The following is an 18431-nucleotide window of genomic DNA, read 5'->3' as shown; positions in this document are numbered from 1 at the left end:
AGACTTCCTCTGTTTTATTATTATTTTAGTCTTTATTTTTTTGGATTATCTGCTGGATGTAGCTCCCTCAATTCATATTTTACTTGATTGGCTCAAAACTCCTCCTCTGTCTATATTCGGTTCAAATAAATTTAAAAACAAAAAATAATTTTGAACTTGAGATTTAGAATTAAATACATTTCACAATCTTTAAATTTAAAGTGATTTTTAAAGAGTAACGAAGTTTTAATTTTCTCATATTCTACTTTAAGGTTTTAAAATTGTATAAGTTCAAACATCCTATTTATTTGAGTGTCTAACTTTTCTAACGAGTTCTCTTGTTGCAATGTCGTAGAAAAAATGTAGCTTATAAGCTAACACATATAAGAATCTCGTTCTCACCATGCGTCAATTTAATGAGGATTAAAGAATCAATTAGACTGATGGCATAAGTTAATATAATTTCAATACTTTATGACAAGAAATTTTAATGAAATGTGGATAATTATGTCGTGTAAAATTAATGATTTATAATAAATTAGAGGAGAAAATCAGTAAAAATATAAGTCCCAAGGGATAAAACCGACAGTGGAGTAAAAGTTGGGAGGGAAATCCTTGAGAATTGAGAACTTGAGACCCATAAAGCAGCGGAAAGAGGGGAGAAAATTCCCCTGTTTTTTCAAAACATTTTTTTACGTATTTCCAAAGATGTTATTCTTTTAACAACTCTGTTTCACGACTTTCTGCAACAAGGAAACAAAGTAGCTACCATTTTCTCTCTGAAACTTCAACTGGGTTTTAATCCCTTTCACATTCAGTTTCTTCAAACCATTCTCTCTCTCCTCTCTCGGTGCCTAGAGTGAGAAAATGGGCAGAATAATTAGGTGGCTCAAAGGTTTGTTTGGAATAAAGACCAAAGACAAACACCAAAAACCAATTTCTGATTCCGGCGACTTCAAAGACAAGAAAGGCTCGAGCTTTGGGAGGGAGGATGCAGCCGCAACCCTGCTCTGCCACAGCCCCGCCACCATCCCGCCCAACATTTCGCCGTCCGAGGTGGCTTGGCTGAGATCCCACTACACAGAAACAGAGAAGGAGCAGAACAAGCAGGCAATTGCCGTGGCGGCAGCCACGGCCGCTGCTGCCGACGCTGCGGTTGCAGCGGCAAACGCCGCCGTGGCGGTTGTCCGCCTCACGAGTCATGGTAGAGGCACCATGTTCGGCGGCGGGAGAGAGAGATGGGCCGCTGTCAAAGTTCAAACTTGTTTCAGAGGCTATTTGGTAAGTGGGGTTTTGCTCATTTATTGCTCAAAGTTTCCAACTTTTTTGAAAAAAAGCACTTATTTCGGCTTTTGAATTGTGAAAAACGCAGGCTAGAAAAGCTCTAAGAGCTCTGAAAGGACTGGTGAAGTTGCAGGCATTAGTGAGAGGGTACTTAGTGAGGAAGCAGGCGACTGCAACTCTCCACAGTATGCAAGCTCTAATCCGAGCTCAAGCAACTGTTCGTTCTCATAAAAATCTGGGGCTGATCAGCATTGAATCCAGCAACAGATTTGAAATCCGTGCACGAAAATCCATGGTAATAATTACAATCAAGTACAAACTTTCCGGTGCATTGGAGATGCCCGAAAGACTTACGTTTGAAACTGGGAAGCGCTTTCCGCACAACCCTTTACCACCCTGCCCTCCTGTTTATTTCTGGCTTTCGAATTGAATGAATCGAAGAACATAAATAAACAGGAGTCCGCAGAAGGAGAAAGTGGATGTGCAGAAATTATTTTCCTTCGAAATAATAGATTTTTCTGTTTTTTATTGGCAATTAAATAATTTAAATCTATGGGAAATAATTGAATGTTGCAGGAGAGATTTGGTGACAGCAGGAGTGAGCATACAGCTCCATCCCACAGCAGAAGGCTCTCTGCTTCTAATTTGGGTGACAATAATTTCAACGACATTGATGAAAGTCCCAAGATTGTTGAGGTTGATACAGGCAGCAGGCCGAAATCCAGGTCCCGGAGAACAAACACTGGTTCCGCATCCGGATTCTCCGACGATACGACTTATCAACGAGCATTGTCTTCTCCAATCCCGTATCCGGGTACTCCTGCCCGGCTATCAATCCCCGACAGCCGGAACTACCAAGACTACGACTGGGCGCTTTCCGTGGAGGAATGCAGGATGATCTCTTCGGCACAAGGCACGCCACGGTTAGTGAATTCCTGTGGCGGAGGGGCTACCAGCAATGCCTCCGGCACGCCTTCAAAGAGTGTTTGTAACGAGAATTATTTTAGAGGGTATTCGCCGAATTACATGGCGAGCACTCAGTCGTTCAAGGCGAAGTTGCGGTCTCATTCTGCTCCGAAACAGAGGCCGGAGCCGGGGGCGAAAAAGCGGCTTTCGCTGAACGAAATGTTGGCGTCAAGGAATAGTTTGAGTGGGGTTAGGATGCAGAGGTCCTGCTCGCAAGTGCAGGACGCCATTGTTTTCAAGAATGCTGTGATGGGGAAGCTTGAGAGGTCCTCTGGATTTTGGTAGTTGCAGGCATGTAATGATCGGAAACAGGGGATGTAATACTAGAAAATGTGATTGTAGATTAAAAAAAAGGTTAACTGTTATTAATGATATATTATGGCAGGGTTTGATCTGATTTTGATGTTTGGTTATGATGAATCATGATGGTTTGATGATTAATATTAATTAATGATATGAATCAAATGCTTGAAATTGTGTAATATGATTGAAATTGTAATTTTGAGTCGTTCATGTCAAAGGCCAAGTCTCTTGAAAGATACTTAGTAATGTTTTCAATATATGTTTTCGATTTATAGAATATTTTCTGGCCCATATTTAATAAGGTATGTCTTGGGTTTGATTCCTGATACTGGTGAATCACACGATGGTGATCAAGAGAGGCTGAAATGACTTTCTGTGAGTCTTTTTTTTCTCCAAAAGATGAACTGCTATGATAAAATCATCAGTTAATCCCCTTTAAATATATATATATATATATATATATATATATATATTTATATGAGAAAGTGGCGATGATGGTGGTGGTTTGATGGCGGAAATTGTTGTAGTTGTTGGATGACTCAAGTTTTTGTATTTTCTGAAAATGGGGAAAACGGTAATTTAAAGTATTTGGCGTTTTCACAATTATAACGTGAAGTTTGATCTGATTTCATTTCTAAGAACGTTTTTTGTGTTTTAAAGAAAAGTGCAAATAATGATACAAATATGTGATAAAAATAGTATTTTTAAAAAGCAAATGAGGCTCTAAAAGTGTCACTAGACGAGACCTTGCATCTTCACCATAGATGAGAAAGTGGCGATGATGGTGGTGGTTTAATGGCGGAGGTTGTTGTAGTTGTTGGATGACTCAAGTTTTTGTATTTTCTAAAAATGGGGAAAACGGTAATTTAACGCATTTGGCATTTTCACAATTATAACGTGAAGTTTGATATAATTTTATTTCCAAAAACGTTCTTTGTGTTTTAAAGAAAAGTGTAAATAATGGTACAAATATATAGTAAAAGTAGTATTTTTAAAAAGCAAATGAGGCTCTAAAAGCGTCACTAGACGTGACCTTGCATCTTCACTCCTACTATAAATAGAAAACTTAAATCATTTAATGCTCAATCGAGTGTCATAACATGAAACTATCAATCCAAAAATATCAAATCATTAGTTGCCAATCAATTAGCTTCCAACCTTGGGATAGAAAATGTTGACAATAATTCTTCCATGATACAATATGTTGGCTGGAGAAGTTAGTCATTTCCAACTACGGTGCTCTGCAAAGATTTTGAAGACGTGCTTTATCAATTTCGGACAACAGAGCTCGACACTCTTCACATCACACGTACGATTCAAAATAATCATTTTGTATTGTTGTCATGTGAATCACATTGCAAAGTGCAAGTAAATGTTTGATATATATATATATATGTCTTTGATATGGATTCTCTAAATGAAAGAAAAAATGTTGAAGCTTTTTCAAACTAGTACAATTATTGACAACAAAAATGGAAAAAGTTTGAACCATGAAGCAATATGTGTCCCTTGTGATTTTCCTAGGTATGAGAATTGATTTTGGTTTGCTTGATCGTCAAACTCTCTTGAAAAATATGACACACTTGTTTTTAATTTTGTGCGCACTCTTCATTTACGGGATGACTTTATGGAATGAGTTTACTACTATTGTGGCATTGTGGTTCAATAATATAATCTCACATGTAAGTTTCTTTCTTTATGAAATTGCAGTATCAGATTGGGACGTCGCTTGAAGCTGTTTCATGTAAGTTACTTTCAAATTACAAAGCTAAAAGAGAAAGTAAACCAATTACACATTTCTTGGTTGCTAAAAAGTCTCTAATGTGAAGATAAGGACCAAGACTTCTACAGTAGTGAGTTACATGCTTCCATTTTGGCCAATATTTGAAAATTCTATTCTACTGTCCTTGTTTCTTCTCCCCTGTCCTTATCAATTATTCATTAAAAAAGACAAATAGTCTCACGTAATTTTCTAGTTCCTTCACCAGCTCAAACTTGTCTGCAAAAGAAGAACAATTAATAAAAATTCATGTATATAGTTTGTTAAGTACTATGCAAGTAATTTATCAAAGTGTCAAAAGATGATCTTGGTCCTTGTAGTTTTACCAAAGTAGCAATTTAACCTATGTAAATTTACCAAGGTTGTTGTCATTCAAGGAAATTTTCAACGGAATTAGCACGTGAAATGTGTATATTTGGTTTTTTTTTTTCTTTTCACCTCAATTTACCCTAACACACATATTATTCGCAAGCTAATTATTGTCGAAGAAATTGACAAAACCAAGTCATTGGTATTTCTTGTTTGAAAACATGATATTCTAAACAACACAAATGAAGATTCGAACTTGAGTACAAGGTAGGCGTAAAGAAAATTAAAGTTCCATTAGACTAATTGACAATTGTGTCCTGATAAGTACATACAAAAGTTTGATAAACTTCTAATGCGAGAGATTTCTTCACATCCTCACAAAGCAGGCACACTATGCAATCTAAATCATTGTTCTAAAAATAGCAAGAGTTAATAAACTATGAAGTTTAAATCGCGACAATTAAAGTTAATCAGCTGAACTAAACCCTAAATTGAATCTCCATGATATGTCATTCGCTCAAACTACATATATAGACCTAAAAATCATAATATTTGCCTTTTATTTTTTTACACTTTCCGAGGGGGATAATAAGCCAATGAGGACTCCCCTTCGACTTGTCGCGACTAGTATTTGGATTGGAAGGCCGAAGTCACATTCTTTTCAAGCTCTGTTGGTGCAGGTAAGTTTTGCAGAAACAAAGCTTAGCTGGGAGCTACGTCCTTTTGCTTGGGTTTTCATGAAAGGGGGCTTTCAAAGTTTGTTAGGTCAAGCAGAGAGCCTCAGTCATCACAGAGATCAGACAGAATGCTTCCCCACCAACAATTACATTGGTGACTGCTTCCTCCTCCTCCTCCTCCTCTCCCCACAGTTCTTGGGGGAAAGAATATTACAAAAAAAAAAAAATTCAAAAGTAAAAATGTGGTCCTTATTGTTATTTGTTATAACTTATAAGTCCAAAATGTGTAATAACATGCCTTGTAGATTTTCAAGCCCGGTCTAAAGGCTTTGGTCAATTGAAGACCCAGCTTCTAGGTTATGTAGCTCAAAAGCCAAGTCCAACTGAATTTTCTACCCAAAGTGGAAAGGAAAAAGCTTATAGCTTTGGATCAACACTACACCCTTTTCTTTTCTCATGCCAAAATTGCACATATCATTCATGTGGTGTGAGTCACATGCCAATATCGATCAATCATGTATTCATGTGATAGAAAGTTCTTAATATAATACTTTGTGGTTAAGTATGTTATCAATCTCAGTATAAATTGAACGTTCTATTCAAATTCTGTCTAATTTCACCAATTTAAATGTGCTTTTAAGACATTTATGTTAGTTTGATCCTTAAATTAGGCTTAAAAGTAACCCTTTACTTTTTAAAGTGATGCGTACATTGGTTCAAATTGAAGGAAATTTGGATAAAAAGAATGAGCTGGATCAAGGTTGTGACGAACATAACCACATCACTACTAACAAGAATTTTGCCAAAGAGTAACAATGACAAGTGACCTACACCACTTCATAACTTGTGTAACTTAGCCTGCCGTTTTCTTGTGACAATCATATTTTGCATCAATAGCACCTGGTTTCTTTTCTTTTGTCTTAATTTCTGTCGTTGCAGGACATGGACGGATCCATATAGGGACCCGAGAGGTCCCGGACCCTCCGGAAGCCTGAAAAAACACTTGTGATCGACTTTGGGATCCTCCAACAATTTGAGCAGGTGCAGCGGAGAGGCTTGTTGCCTTCATGGATGTGCATGTAGCAGTGCTTATAACGAAGAAGAAGAGGTTTCTAATTTTTGTTCCACCACCTTTAGCTGCCTAAATTTATTTCTTCCAAATTCATTTAAGTTTTTTAATCCTAGACTCTAGTCTCAACTCCTAATTGTAATATATATATATATATTACATTGAACAAATTTCCTCTTTGTAGAGTCATTAATTGATGTGTTATGTTGCTGAGGAGAATTTGTTGGTTTTATTATTAATCTTGATTATTATTATTTTATTTTATTAAAGGAGGGACAACTAGTGGCAATCCATGGTTATCCACCTCTTCTAGGGGCCTAGAAGACTCACAGAGGCATTTTAGCTTTCTCTTGGCCACAGTCAAGTAGACTCACCAACTTGGAACCTTGAACCCAGGACCTCTTTGTTTTTTGTATTTTGATAGCCAAAATCCGCGCCCTTACCACTGGGCCACTTGATGTGGTTGATTAATTTTGATTATTCAATGAACCAAATTCAATAAAAAATAGTGCTATGGAACCAAACTAGTATAATATTTTTTTTTTTTTGAACTTTTATCTTGGGATCCCCCAATCTTGAAATCCTAAATCCGCTACTGATTGCGGATAGGGAAGTTAAAGCAAGTTGCAATGATCATATAAAAGCCTTAGTTTGTGTGTTGAGTTACTCCTTGACATAGCAGTTATCTCAATCATATATATTAAGCAGGACATCACTAACATGGATTTTTGCAAACATTTTTTCTTTTTCTTTTGTTTGGATAAAAATTGTTGGTATTATATTTGATCATCATCATATTTTGATCCACTCAGAGCCATCAATGAAGGTAAGGGAAATAAAGGGCTTGGCTTCCTCATCAGTGAGTTCTCTGCTCCACGAAACCCTCCCTGCAAAGCGAGCTCCTGGTCCTGTGCACTTGTATTGCCCATAAAACACAGTCCTGCAACAACCAAAAACACCATATCCAACTATATCATCACAAAGCCCTACTCATCAATCTTCATGCGCATGCCACTACGACCAAATTGAACAATGCCAAAAGCATCGAAACCAAACCTAACTCACCAAACTATACACACACAGACATAAAATATATATATATATATGTATATATATTAAGCACACATATATAGGGACCAAGGACTAGTAAGTGGCTTATATGACGTTGGTTTTCTTAAAATATGCCAACATGAATGGCGTAATGCATGAGTAGGTAGATAGGGTTTTTAGGGTTTTTATATACATGCACTGGTGTTATGGTGTATTACACGTAGGGTTTGCAGCAGAAAAAGGCAAAAGGACATACAGGCATGTTTAGGTCGTCTGTGTAACCGTCCGTTTTGTGTTATCAAATGCCAAAGGTGCCCTACTTCTAATAATAATGAGCTAGCTAGAACACAACTTTGCTTAAGTTTTGTCTCATAGGAGCATGATCTATTTACATCTAAATCCACCTACTATACTCTACCTTATTGGTTGTGATGAGGCTTTATGGTTTTACAAGGGTACGTTAATGTATTGAAGAAGAACACCTAATAGAAATATCATCATTTGAGAAACCATTTGACCCACTGAATGGTGTATCTACCGCTTAAAGGGTCTACAACACCATATGATGGGTTTTAGTAAGTTTTCGTACTAAATATGCCAAAATTAATACCCTAGTAAAATTGAAAGTTTTAGAACATGGTTTTTGCTTAAGTTGGCTCATATGGACATGATCTAGATGCACCTTTACCACTTGCCACTAATTCATTGGTTGCGGTGAAGTTATAGGTGTGGTGCACGTACTATCACTTGAAGTCTTCAACATTTTACTACATTACCTGAGGGGTTATTTGTAGATGCTTTCTATTTAATACGTCAAAACACCCTAGAAAAAAATGAAGTTTTAGTTCTAAAAACTATCTCATGATCCTACTTTGAAAAATGAAAACTATTGTGTGTGAATGACACCATGTACCAAATGCACTATGCGACGTACATGTCACGTTGATATGATGTATTGAATCCAACAAGATAAAAGAAAAGTAAGGGAGAGAGAGAGAGTTACATTTCACGATTAGGGTCACCCCAGTTGTACCAGCCTTTAGGGATGATAATGTCGTCCATGTACGTGTAGGCAAAGACCACCCTGGAGAAGGGACCCCAAGCCCTACCAAGATAGAGAGCTCCTGAACCCGTGACCTTACAGTTTACAAATGAGAAGCCCGTTTCCTCCAACATACTGCTTCTGCCTTGCGCCGTGAGTGCTCCTGTGTTCTGTGCTATTGCATGCACGTGACATCCCTGTACAGTTGCACTTAGCAATTTCAACATTTACATATTCATGTGGCTATATGATATGAGACTGCAAGGTCAAGACATATAGAAGACGCCAATAAATAGAAAATGCTTTGATTTAACTTCATGATTTGACAACATCCACAGTTTTTTTTTTAGCATGCCAAGCAGTGAGCTGTAAGAAATGAAAATTAACAAAGAAATGAAAAGAGTAAGGGCATTGTTATTTGCAATTCGAAAATGTCGTTCAGTATTCGTTTCAGTGCAATTTTTCTCGTGTTTTGTAAGGGAAGATTTCACGATGACTTTTATGTGTAATTTTGGGAATAGAATTAAAATACATACGAAAATCAATCAACATGAGAAATGCAGAGTTTTGCATGTGGAGTGAGACTTATTTACACCCCGGTACATTACTATGTCATCCTGAGCCAATATGCAAGCTATGTGGGAAAGATTAACGCATCACATACAATTATTCATTCAGGATGCTATGATGGTGTACAAGAGTGTAGGTAAGTCCTTCTCGTCCATGTGTCATTGTACAAATTCTTACGATTATGCAATGATGCAAGAAGACGGTAAATTATAGGATTCTGGAATGAATAACTTTATTATATTTTTGGATCAAAAGCTAAAAGAACCCAAAAATAAGGTGAGAATTGATCTAACCTGAAATAGGGAGAGTCCATTTCCAAAGATGAAATCCACAGAACCTTCAATATAGCAATCCTTGTAATAATGCCTTCCCAAATGATCATAGAGTGTGTCTTGTGCCCCCAAAAAACTACACCCCCAGAAAGCTGCTGTATCAGCTGATATTCTAAACGCCACTGCCTGCTTCCCAATTGCTCCTGGTTTGGGGACTGGTGTAGTGTTCTGCACATTAATCGTACAATCATATATCGTAACAAGAAAGTTCTCTGTTCAGGACGTCCATAAAAAGAGACTGAGATTGAGAAAATTACCTTAAATGTAATGTTTCTGGCAATAAAATAAGGGGAATTGACAGCAAAAGTTGCAGAATTAAAAGTCCCCATGGGTTGTTTTTTTGGACCAGATGGTGTTTGAGCTGTGTCTCCCCATTGAACAATGGTTTTATCTGCCCCTGCTCCTTCTATGGTTATAAATGATTTCAATGGAGGTATATTTACCTTCTCCCTGAAAATTTTTACCATTCCACAACTTCGTTAGTTACCAATTCACCACATGACAAGAATGTATGACAATTAACAACATATGAAAAAGTGCAAAAAAATAAATAAAAAAGAGTATTTTTAGTCGGTAATGATTTTTACACTCTCGTGTTCTTCTTCCAAAGATATACTTACGTGTATATTCCGGCATGTACTTTGATGACAACTCTCACGAGATTGATGAAGGGAAGAGAATCAATGGCGTCTTGGATTTTTGTGAAGTCTCCTGCATTAGGATTCTTGTCCACATGCAGAGTAAAAGAAGGAGAGAGCTTGTTCTTTGCTGCTTTGAAAACAGAGTGTTTGAGGCTTCCAACAAACTTAACCCACTTCATGAATTGCTGTTCTGATAATTGGGCTCGAGTCATGTTCTTCGTTAAGTGCACGTTTCCGGCCGGATTTCCCGGTCGGAGTCCCTTCGAGTGGCACTGTGATGGGGTTGAATAGAGGAGGAGAAGAAGAATAAGAACATAGAAAATGTGTTGGAATAACGTTGACATCTAATTTTATGGCAGGAGGTAAAGTGAGACGCAAAATAAAAATTAGGAATGAGAATGAGAATGAGAATGAAAGGAGTATAGAGACTAGGGACTATGTTATTATTAGGGAATGGAATTCCAAGTGCATTATATATAGAGAGAACGAAGGGGTTTGATTTGGTTTGGTTTATATACAAGTTGGTAGCTTTTGTTTTTAGGTGGAAAGTGATGCTTAATTGGAATCAAAGACTGAGAGTCAGTCACGGGTGCTTCTATGGACATTCATGTAATGAGAGAGAGAGAGAGAGGGAGGGAGGGAGAATTTAAGCACTTTCTGCGTATAAAAATTGTTGTCAAATGTTTTTGCCCCTTTTTGTGTTGTAGTTGCTTGGTGGTGCCCGTGAGTGTCTCTCTTTCTGTTTGTGTGTGAGTGTGAATATATTCTTGTGACTTGTGAGGGGGAAATGGGTTGTTTTATGTGACTACAAATATTAAGATAATGTTTTGTGAGTTATAAAACCCACTTCCTAGCTTCTACCGACCTCTTAATCATGGCCGTCAATAGAACATGGGGTCCAGTTATGCACCGATTCGATTACTATCTAAATATGTGGTTATGGTTAATCAACGTTTTAAAAGACATTAAGAGCTAGTTGAGCGACATGTTAAGACCTAGCGTCTAGGCAGTTAAGGCTATCTCCAACTGACCCGGTCAAAGGGTCATAGGGCTAAAAATAGTTTAAAATGACACGAAAACCATCTCCAACCGAAGGCTAGGTCAAAAGGCTTGTGGGCCCCACCGCGCCAAAACCTTCAAATTAGGCCAACGAGCTGGCCATTTCTAGCCAGCCCTCCAGCTGCAGAATGTCAAGCTTGACTTTATGGCAAGTGCAACAATACCACGCTTTCTTCGTTATTGTGGCAAGTGGCACTCAAAATATGTTTGAAAATCTTATTTTAATATGATAGTTTAATTTAATTAACCTTATTAATTCAATTAAAATAATAAATTATTGAGGGGGTTATGTTTGGCCTATGACCCTTTGACCCCATCGGTTGGAGATTAGTTTTTTTTTTTTTTTTTTTTTTTTTTTGTTGGGCATGGCCCTTTGGCCCCTTTGGTTGGAGATGATATAAAATATGGTATGTCATTGTTTATTAAAATATAATTTCTTGCAAGGCTATAGAGCTAAACATGGTCCTTTGGCCCTCCTTCAGTTGGAGATTGCCTAAGCAGATTTAAGTAAATTTATTATATCAAATAAATAAGTGTCTGCTTATACTTAAAAAATACATAATTTCATTAAGATACAAAAACTGTAAAATAGAATGACATATATATTATAAAGTATTATAACATAATGAAAACATGGATAACAAACATGTAATGTGTGTTCATCTAAGAATTCAACAAGTCTCTTACCAAAAAAAATGCAATATATTTTTTTGTCGAAGTGAGAGTCGCGACCTGGGCAGGTTTGAGCAGACTAGACAAGCACCTAAGTAGGGTTAGGCGCTATTTCTTAATTTTTCAAATGCTTAGGGATTAATTGGGGCAGTAGTGAGCTGCCTAGGTGAGGATTTTTATAACAGTTCAGGAGTAGTTGATGGTGTGTTGAGGAGAAAAACTTACTTACAACATGAATAATTGAATTGGCTGTAGACTGCTCTAAAGGAAAATATTATTTTGAATGAGAGAAATACTGTGGGATTCTCTCAAAAGTGGAACTCTCTATTGATTCTCCCAAAATTGCAACTTATGCTTTTGCCATAATATTTTATAATTTTAACACATGAATTAACGTTAAACTGAAAAGTGGTAGATAATTTATTTGAGAATTTCACTTTCAAAGAGTCCCGTAACGTTTCTCTTTGAATGCTCATCATATTGATATTCTAAATCAATAATGTAATATACTATCATTCATTTTAACATTTAGCATGATAGTGTATTCGTGACTCAACATACCGTCACAATTAAAAGAAAATTCTTACCGAGCTGAGAGGATCGCTAGGCCCACATGCAGAAGTAGACAAACTGACTCCCTCAAACTTAAGGCCCTCTTGGAAGCATGCCACGTAAACAAACTTGTGTGGGGGAATTTTGGTGATGTGCAAGAATTTTATCTGCTCAACTTTTGTTTCTGGTCTTCTTTAGTACTTGCACTACAAGTTGGCTCTCCTTATTCGTGTCCAAAATTAATTTAGCTGCTTTCTATTGTTTGTTGATAGAATAAGACACTGTTTTAAAAATTTCCGGCTAACGGGGCCTAAGTTATGTTTAGATGTTAGGCAATTTACCACAGTTCTGATTAGTTTTTAGGTGTTTAAAATTAATAAAGTGCATCTAGATTCGTTTAGGTATCGTCTAACCCACCCGGTGGTCGTGGGTTGCCTAGCTTGAGGGACTTATCTAGGTCACAACTTTCATTTAAACAAAAAATATATAACTTTCATTTTGTATTTTATTAGTCAATAAAATGAAGAGACTTGTTAAATATTTGGATGAACACTCATTATATGTTTGTTCCCCAAGTTTTTAAAATGTTCTAATACTTTATAATCTTTATTTTATTTTATTTTACAATTTATATTTCTTAAAACAATTATGTATTTCTTTAAACATAAATAAGCACGTATTGATATAAACAATTTGTTTCTTCAATAATCTGTCTGTCATATCCTTTGTTCATAATCTATGTATTCATTCGGCAAGGTATGAGACAATAAGAAGGTTAAAAATTAGTATCAAATAATTCAAAAGGAATAAAGTAACAACATCGTATCATAGCAAGAGGCATTTTAGTCCAATTGTAATTTAAGTTGTAGACGAGCATTACTAAAGTTCTATGAACATTGATAATAATTCACAACTTTACAGTAATTCTTAATGATAGACATGTTACGCTATCAGACAATCGTTTTGTTGTTAGATTTAAACGTCAGTAACTTATTGTTAACCTCTCTCAACAGTTTGTAATCGTTGATGCAATCGGTCCTTGTGTTTCTGATGTTGTTGCCTCCATTAACACCGTAACTTTGAGATTTTGTGGTCTTGGATAATGGTACCAGTCCTGTGACTGTGATTATTGTTAAAGTGTTTTTGGATCTAAAAAATATTTTCTCTAAAATCTGTTTAGTCGTTTTAAAAACAGGAACTAGTTGTGAGGAACCTTTGACGGGGGAGACCTAGATTTACCCTTATTTACTAATTGACCCCACGGTTGTTTGCATGATTGCATTTACTTCACTCCAAACTATTTGAAAATTGCGTTTTAGTGCTTTTGCAGTTGAGAGGACATATTTAACACACTACTGTCAGTAAAGTCTTCGGCCTTGTTCGTCTTCTTCAGCTCCTCCTCCCAGCTTTCTTCTGCTCAAAGGTTTAATTTTTCTCGTATATTTTAGTAAATTTTGGTTCTTTAATTTTTTGTGAAAATAATTTGGGCTTTGTTTTTCTTGACAGGAAAAGAAAAATCATGCACTAGAGTCAGAGATGGAAACTGAATCATTAGCAGCAAGTTGAAGGGAAGAGAAGAGGTTGTGCTTTCTGTAAAAAAAAAGGTAATTAAACTTTGATCAATCAATTTGCAGAGATTTGTATTATAATTAAAGTAACAAGATGATATTAGTGAGAGATACTCTTAGTGTTAGTGTAACCAGTGCTTAAAATATCGTTATCGGTAGAAATGTTGATATGCAAATTTGTGGAAATAAGATGGATATATCGATATGATATCGATTTCAGTTGCCTTTGATAGAAATGATGGAAATTTGCTAAAGAAAGTGGAAATTTAAAATGAAACTTTAGGGATTGTCAAACTCTAGTTTAGACGAAATATAAGAGTTTTTTTGATATTTGACTGATATGTTAGAAATATCGACGAAATCTATTGATTTAAGAGTTTCTCCCATATAGGAACTGAAAGATAGCATTTTTCTCATTAATTATATAAAATGTTAACCTTTTCTGGATGATTATCTTGTTCTTGTCGTGAATTTCGATTCGAACTAGGAGGATCATTGTCTCATGAATGTGTATACTGATATACACTAGGACCTCTAACTTTGTACTGAAAGATTGGATTCCATGGTGAAGAAAACAGCCAAAGCCAATTTGCTAGCAATAGCCACCTCCTTCACTTTCCTTCTCTTTTATCCTACTCCAAAATCCTCCTACCACTCTCTCTTCATCTCCAATTCGCTTTCAGACAATGCCTCCATATCTCACCACCTCTACACCCTCACCCGCCGGCCCCATGTGGCAGGCCTTGAAGCCAACGCCGAGGCTGCAGCTTATGTCCTCTCCGTTTTCGCTTCCTCCAATATCAAATCCCACATTGCCTCTTACCGTGTGGCCTTGCATTATCCGGTGTCACGCTCCTTAACACTCACGCCGTCACCACAAGAATCCCCTATCAGTTTCCGTCTTGAGCAAGAAATCTATGAGGGTGATCCTTATGCTGATGTAGCACATGAAGTCCTGCCCACTTTTCATGCTTATGCAAAGTCAGGAAATGTCACTGCCCCTGTGGTTTATGCCAATTACGGACGTTCAGAGGACTATGCAAGATTAGAACAAATGGGAGTAAATGTTTCGGGTTCGATTGTGTTGGCAAAGTATGGAAAAATTTATAGAGGGGGCATTGTGCAGATTGCATATGAGGCAGGTGCTATAGGGGTTCTAGTGTATTCAGATAGGAAGGACTATGGCGGTGGTGGATGTGGGGCAAAGTGGTTTCCAGATGATAAGTGGTTGCCACCAAGCGGGGTTCAAGTGGGAACAGTTTACAATGGACTTGGTGACCCAACCACACCAGGATGGGCAAGTACTGAAGAGTGTGAGAGGCTTTCAGATGAGGAGGTGGAGAAGTCAGGGGATGTTCCATTGATTCCTTCACTTCCGATTTCAGCAGTAGATGGAGAAACCATTTTGAGGTCTATCGGAGGGCCAGTTGCAGATGAGGATTGGCAAGGGAGTGAAGATGCCCCAACTTATAACGTTGGACCAGGTCCCGGGATTGTTCATCTCAGTTACACAGTAAGTCTCAAATCAAGTTTTAAGTGAAGCAATTTCATGTGTTTTGTATATTCTTACACGCATTGTATGTATATATGACTGAATATATGATACAGCGTGCTATATTTGTATTAATTTTGGATATTGGTTTCAGGGGAAGCAAGTCATAGGGAGAATTGAGAATGTGATTGGTGTCATAGAAGGAGCAGAGGAACCTGACCGGTATGTTGAAAAAAATTCAGCTAGAAGTCTTGAATTTTAGTATCAGCATCATTCTGATTTGAACGTGAGCACTTCTACCTTAGCATGATTATTACTCCTTTTCCAAAACTATGTAGATTGGTCATTCTGGGTAATCACCGGGATGCATGGACATTTGGAGCCGTTGACCCAAATAGTGGCACTGCAGCACTGCTAGAGGTAATTGTCGATTTGAATTATGTATCATCATCAAGTTCCTTCATAACAAGGAAAACTTAGCAGAAGCTACTTCTGATGTGTGATGTAGGTTGCCCAAAGATTAGGGAAGCTGCAGAAAAAAGGGTGGAAACCTCGACGTACGATTGTCTTGTGCAATTGGGATGCAGAGGAATACGGCCTGGTCTCTCATTTTCTCCCTCTTTCTTTCTTTGTGTGTGCGTGTGTGTATCAAATTTATATCTTATTTTCTATATCTGAAGTTTTAAACTAAACACAAACAGATAGGATCAACTGAATGGGTAGAAGAAAACAGGGAAATGCTAGCTTCAAGGGCTATTGCTTACTTGAATGTTGACAGTGGAGTACACGGTCCAGGATTCTTCGCCTCCGCAACTCCGCATCTTGATGAACTGCTTAAACAAGCTACTCAACAGGTACGGCGAAATATTATTGATATGCTCACCCTACTTGTGCATATGGTAATGGGGTAGCAAAATATGGTGTGCTACATATACGTGGATGCTTAATATGATTTAGAGTTCCAATTTTTTCTTCTGATTTCTGTCATAAATTTCTCACCCATCTCAATCGTATTCAATATTGGCTGTTGAAGGTTAAAGACCCAGATAACTCATCACAAACTCTTTACCAATCGTGGGTTGGTTCCAGAACTTCGCCTAAGGTAAGAAATTGCTTCACCGAACTCCTCCATATAGAATTTCAATGAAATTCCAGAAGGGCATCATACCGGTGATAAAAAAAAAACAGTACAATTTCTGTCTAACCAGTAAGCAGAAGTATTGCACTAATTTACCATAGAAAAATGTTGGAAGATGATTTTCAACAAATGGATTTTAAAAACTTGATGAGTATGATACTGCTAAAAATCTGTATTTTGCATACAAAGATTGGCAGGTTGGGAAGTGCAGGATCAGATTTTGCAGCTTTTGTTCACCATCTTGGAATTCCGGCAACTCACATGGCCTTCGGCGAAGGTAACATATTAGACGTGACCTAAGCTCTCAAACCATGTTGCCACTGAAAAAATAGGAAAATTATGCTTTTAATTACTAAGAAACATATCTAACATTGCAGGATACCCGGTGTACCATTCAATGTATGATGACTTTATATGGGTGCAGAAATTTGGTGATCCGATGTTTCATAGGCATGTTGCAGGTCAGCCTTTACGATTTCTTTCTTAACTGAACACATCTCAGACAATTCTACTTACATCCCCCTTGACAATTTAATTCAAGCACCTAGATTGAATTGATTGGTGTCGATCACAGTTGCAAGTGTATGGGGTTTGGTAACTCTTTGGCTCGCAGATGCAGAACTTTTGCCTTTTAATTATCTCTCGTACGCAATGGAGCTACAGGTACGGAAAACATTTTCTTCTAATCAACCACTACATGCACTCTCGAATTATAAAATGTATCGGTTATGGGAGACACTTGTGCAATACAAAATAATATATTGAACTCTGAATGCCAGACTTATGCGAATGACTTGGAAGATGATATTTCGGACACAAACATAAACCTAACTCCTCTGTTGAAGTCCATTGAAGAGCTTAAAAGAGCAGCCACAGAAATAAACAACCAAAGAAGGGTATCGATTGAGTTTCCTATTACTCGTGATCAAACACTTTCATTTCTTATGATTACAGAACTGAACCATGATTCTCCAGGAAATAGAACAAAACAAAGGTTGGCAGTTGACATGGAAGAAACATCATTTGAAGGTGAGAGAGCTGAATGACAGACTAATGATAGCAGAGCGTGCATTTACAGATCAAGACGGACTATTTGGAAGGTCGTGGTATAAGCATTTGGTATGTTCCTTACAAATCGTCATGTAAATTGTACTAAAGTTTTGTTTCCGTTGCTCTTTCATTTGCGTTCAACCATCTCTCAAAAGCGTTTTGTTTTCCTCACATAGTAATCTCGGATTTTGATTGTTACAAGATGGACTAATTGGTATGGTACTTTTGCAGATTTATGGGCCTTCGAAGTATGACGACTATGCGTCGGAATCCTTCCCTGGCATATATGATGCTATTGCAAAGGCGAAAATTTCGAACACCGCAGAGTCATGGAAATTTGTACAGCATGAAGTTTATAGGGTCTCCAGAGCTGTGAAACATGCATCACAAGTCATCAATGGCGAACTAACATGACAAACATCAGTAACAAACAACTACATGTATTTCCCCTACTTCCAATCAAACACGTGTGAAGTTTTCGTATTTTGTAAATGTGTTCGATGTGTTTGTCACTGAAATATTGCAAACATCTTGTGAAAAATAATGAGAGGAGAGAGAGAGAGAGTACCACGCACTTTGAAGTGAGATAAAATGAAAATGCTACAGATCAATGTAAATATGTCGGTTGGAGTAGTAGTTGGCCTCCAATAAATATTGAGAGTTAAATATCTCAACCACACAACATCTTGATAGTTGGTTGTCTTCAATTGGAAAAGAGACTTTTCAGTGTATCTAGAACGAGTCAATGCATCATATTTTATAATACAAATAGAAGAGCACGAAAAAATATATTCTTTTTTCACTTATAATATAACTTGTGAAGTACTTACTATTACTATAACACGTAGAGCACCAGTTAGTGTTCTGTCATTGAGAACCAAATAACACGTGACATACC

General features: G+C 37.2%; 3 protein-coding genes across 5 annotated transcripts; 2 read left to right on the top strand and 1 right to left on the bottom strand.

Annotated features, from left to right (window-relative positions):
* The first annotated feature begins 603 nt into the window (after positions 1 to 603).
* Positions 604 to 2626, top strand: LOC103943914 (protein IQ-domain 26-like). The gene is made up of 3 exons (XM_048567123.1): positions 604 to 1260; positions 1352 to 1558; positions 1840 to 2626. Exons 1-3 carry the CDS (start codon positions 847 to 849, stop codon positions 2512 to 2514), a joined length of 1296 nt encoding a protein of 431 aa, XP_048423080.1. The 5' UTR covers positions 604 to 846; the 3' UTR covers positions 2515 to 2626.
* A 4421-nt stretch (positions 2627 to 7047) lies between these two features.
* On the bottom strand, positions 7048 to 10593 carry LOC125469606 (probable pectinesterase 53). The gene is made up of 5 exons (XM_048567157.1): positions 9982 to 10593; positions 9619 to 9811; positions 9323 to 9529; positions 8421 to 8656; positions 7048 to 7307 (listed from the first exon to the last, which is right to left on the bottom strand). Exons 1-5 carry the CDS (start codon positions 10344 to 10346, stop codon positions 7160 to 7162), a joined length of 1149 nt encoding a protein of 382 aa, XP_048423114.1. The 5' UTR covers positions 10347 to 10593; the 3' UTR covers positions 7048 to 7159.
* Positions 10594 to 13566: 2973 nt separating this feature from the next.
* On the top strand, positions 13567 to 18264 carry LOC125469704 (probable glutamate carboxypeptidase LAMP1). Of its 3 annotated transcripts, none has more exons than XM_048567418.1 (14): positions 13567 to 13708; positions 13792 to 13885; positions 14381 to 15366; positions 15500 to 15567; positions 15684 to 15765; positions 15854 to 15946; positions 16047 to 16199; positions 16379 to 16447; positions 16673 to 16760; positions 16861 to 16944; positions 17058 to 17146; positions 17263 to 17379; positions 17459 to 17602; positions 17765 to 18264. In XM_048567418.1, exons 3-14 carry the CDS (start codon positions 14416 to 14418, stop codon positions 17945 to 17947), a joined length of 2121 nt encoding a protein of 706 aa, XP_048423375.1. In that variant the 5' UTR covers positions 13567 to 13708; positions 13792 to 13885; positions 14381 to 14415; the 3' UTR covers positions 17948 to 18264. The 3 variants fall into 3 exon arrangements, with proteins under 3 accessions (XP_048423375.1, XP_048423376.1, XP_048423377.1); XM_048567419.1 differs by having other exon boundaries at positions 14339 to 15366; XM_048567420.1 differs by having other exon boundaries at positions 13792 to 13889; positions 14383 to 15366.
* Positions 18265 to 18431: the final 167 nt, after the last annotated feature.

This window comes from the organism of the source record quoted next, unplaced genomic scaffold (genome assembly GCF_019419815.1).
Source record: "Pyrus x bretschneideri cultivar Hongxiangsu unplaced genomic scaffold, Pyrus_bretschneideri_v1 Contig44, whole genome shotgun sequence".
In the NCBI taxonomy this organism is placed as follows: Eukaryota; Viridiplantae; Streptophyta; class Magnoliopsida; order Rosales; family Rosaceae; genus Pyrus; species Pyrus x bretschneideri.
The sequence above is the reverse complement of the archived record's forward strand: the minus strand, read 5'-3'. Positions and strand labels throughout refer to the sequence as shown.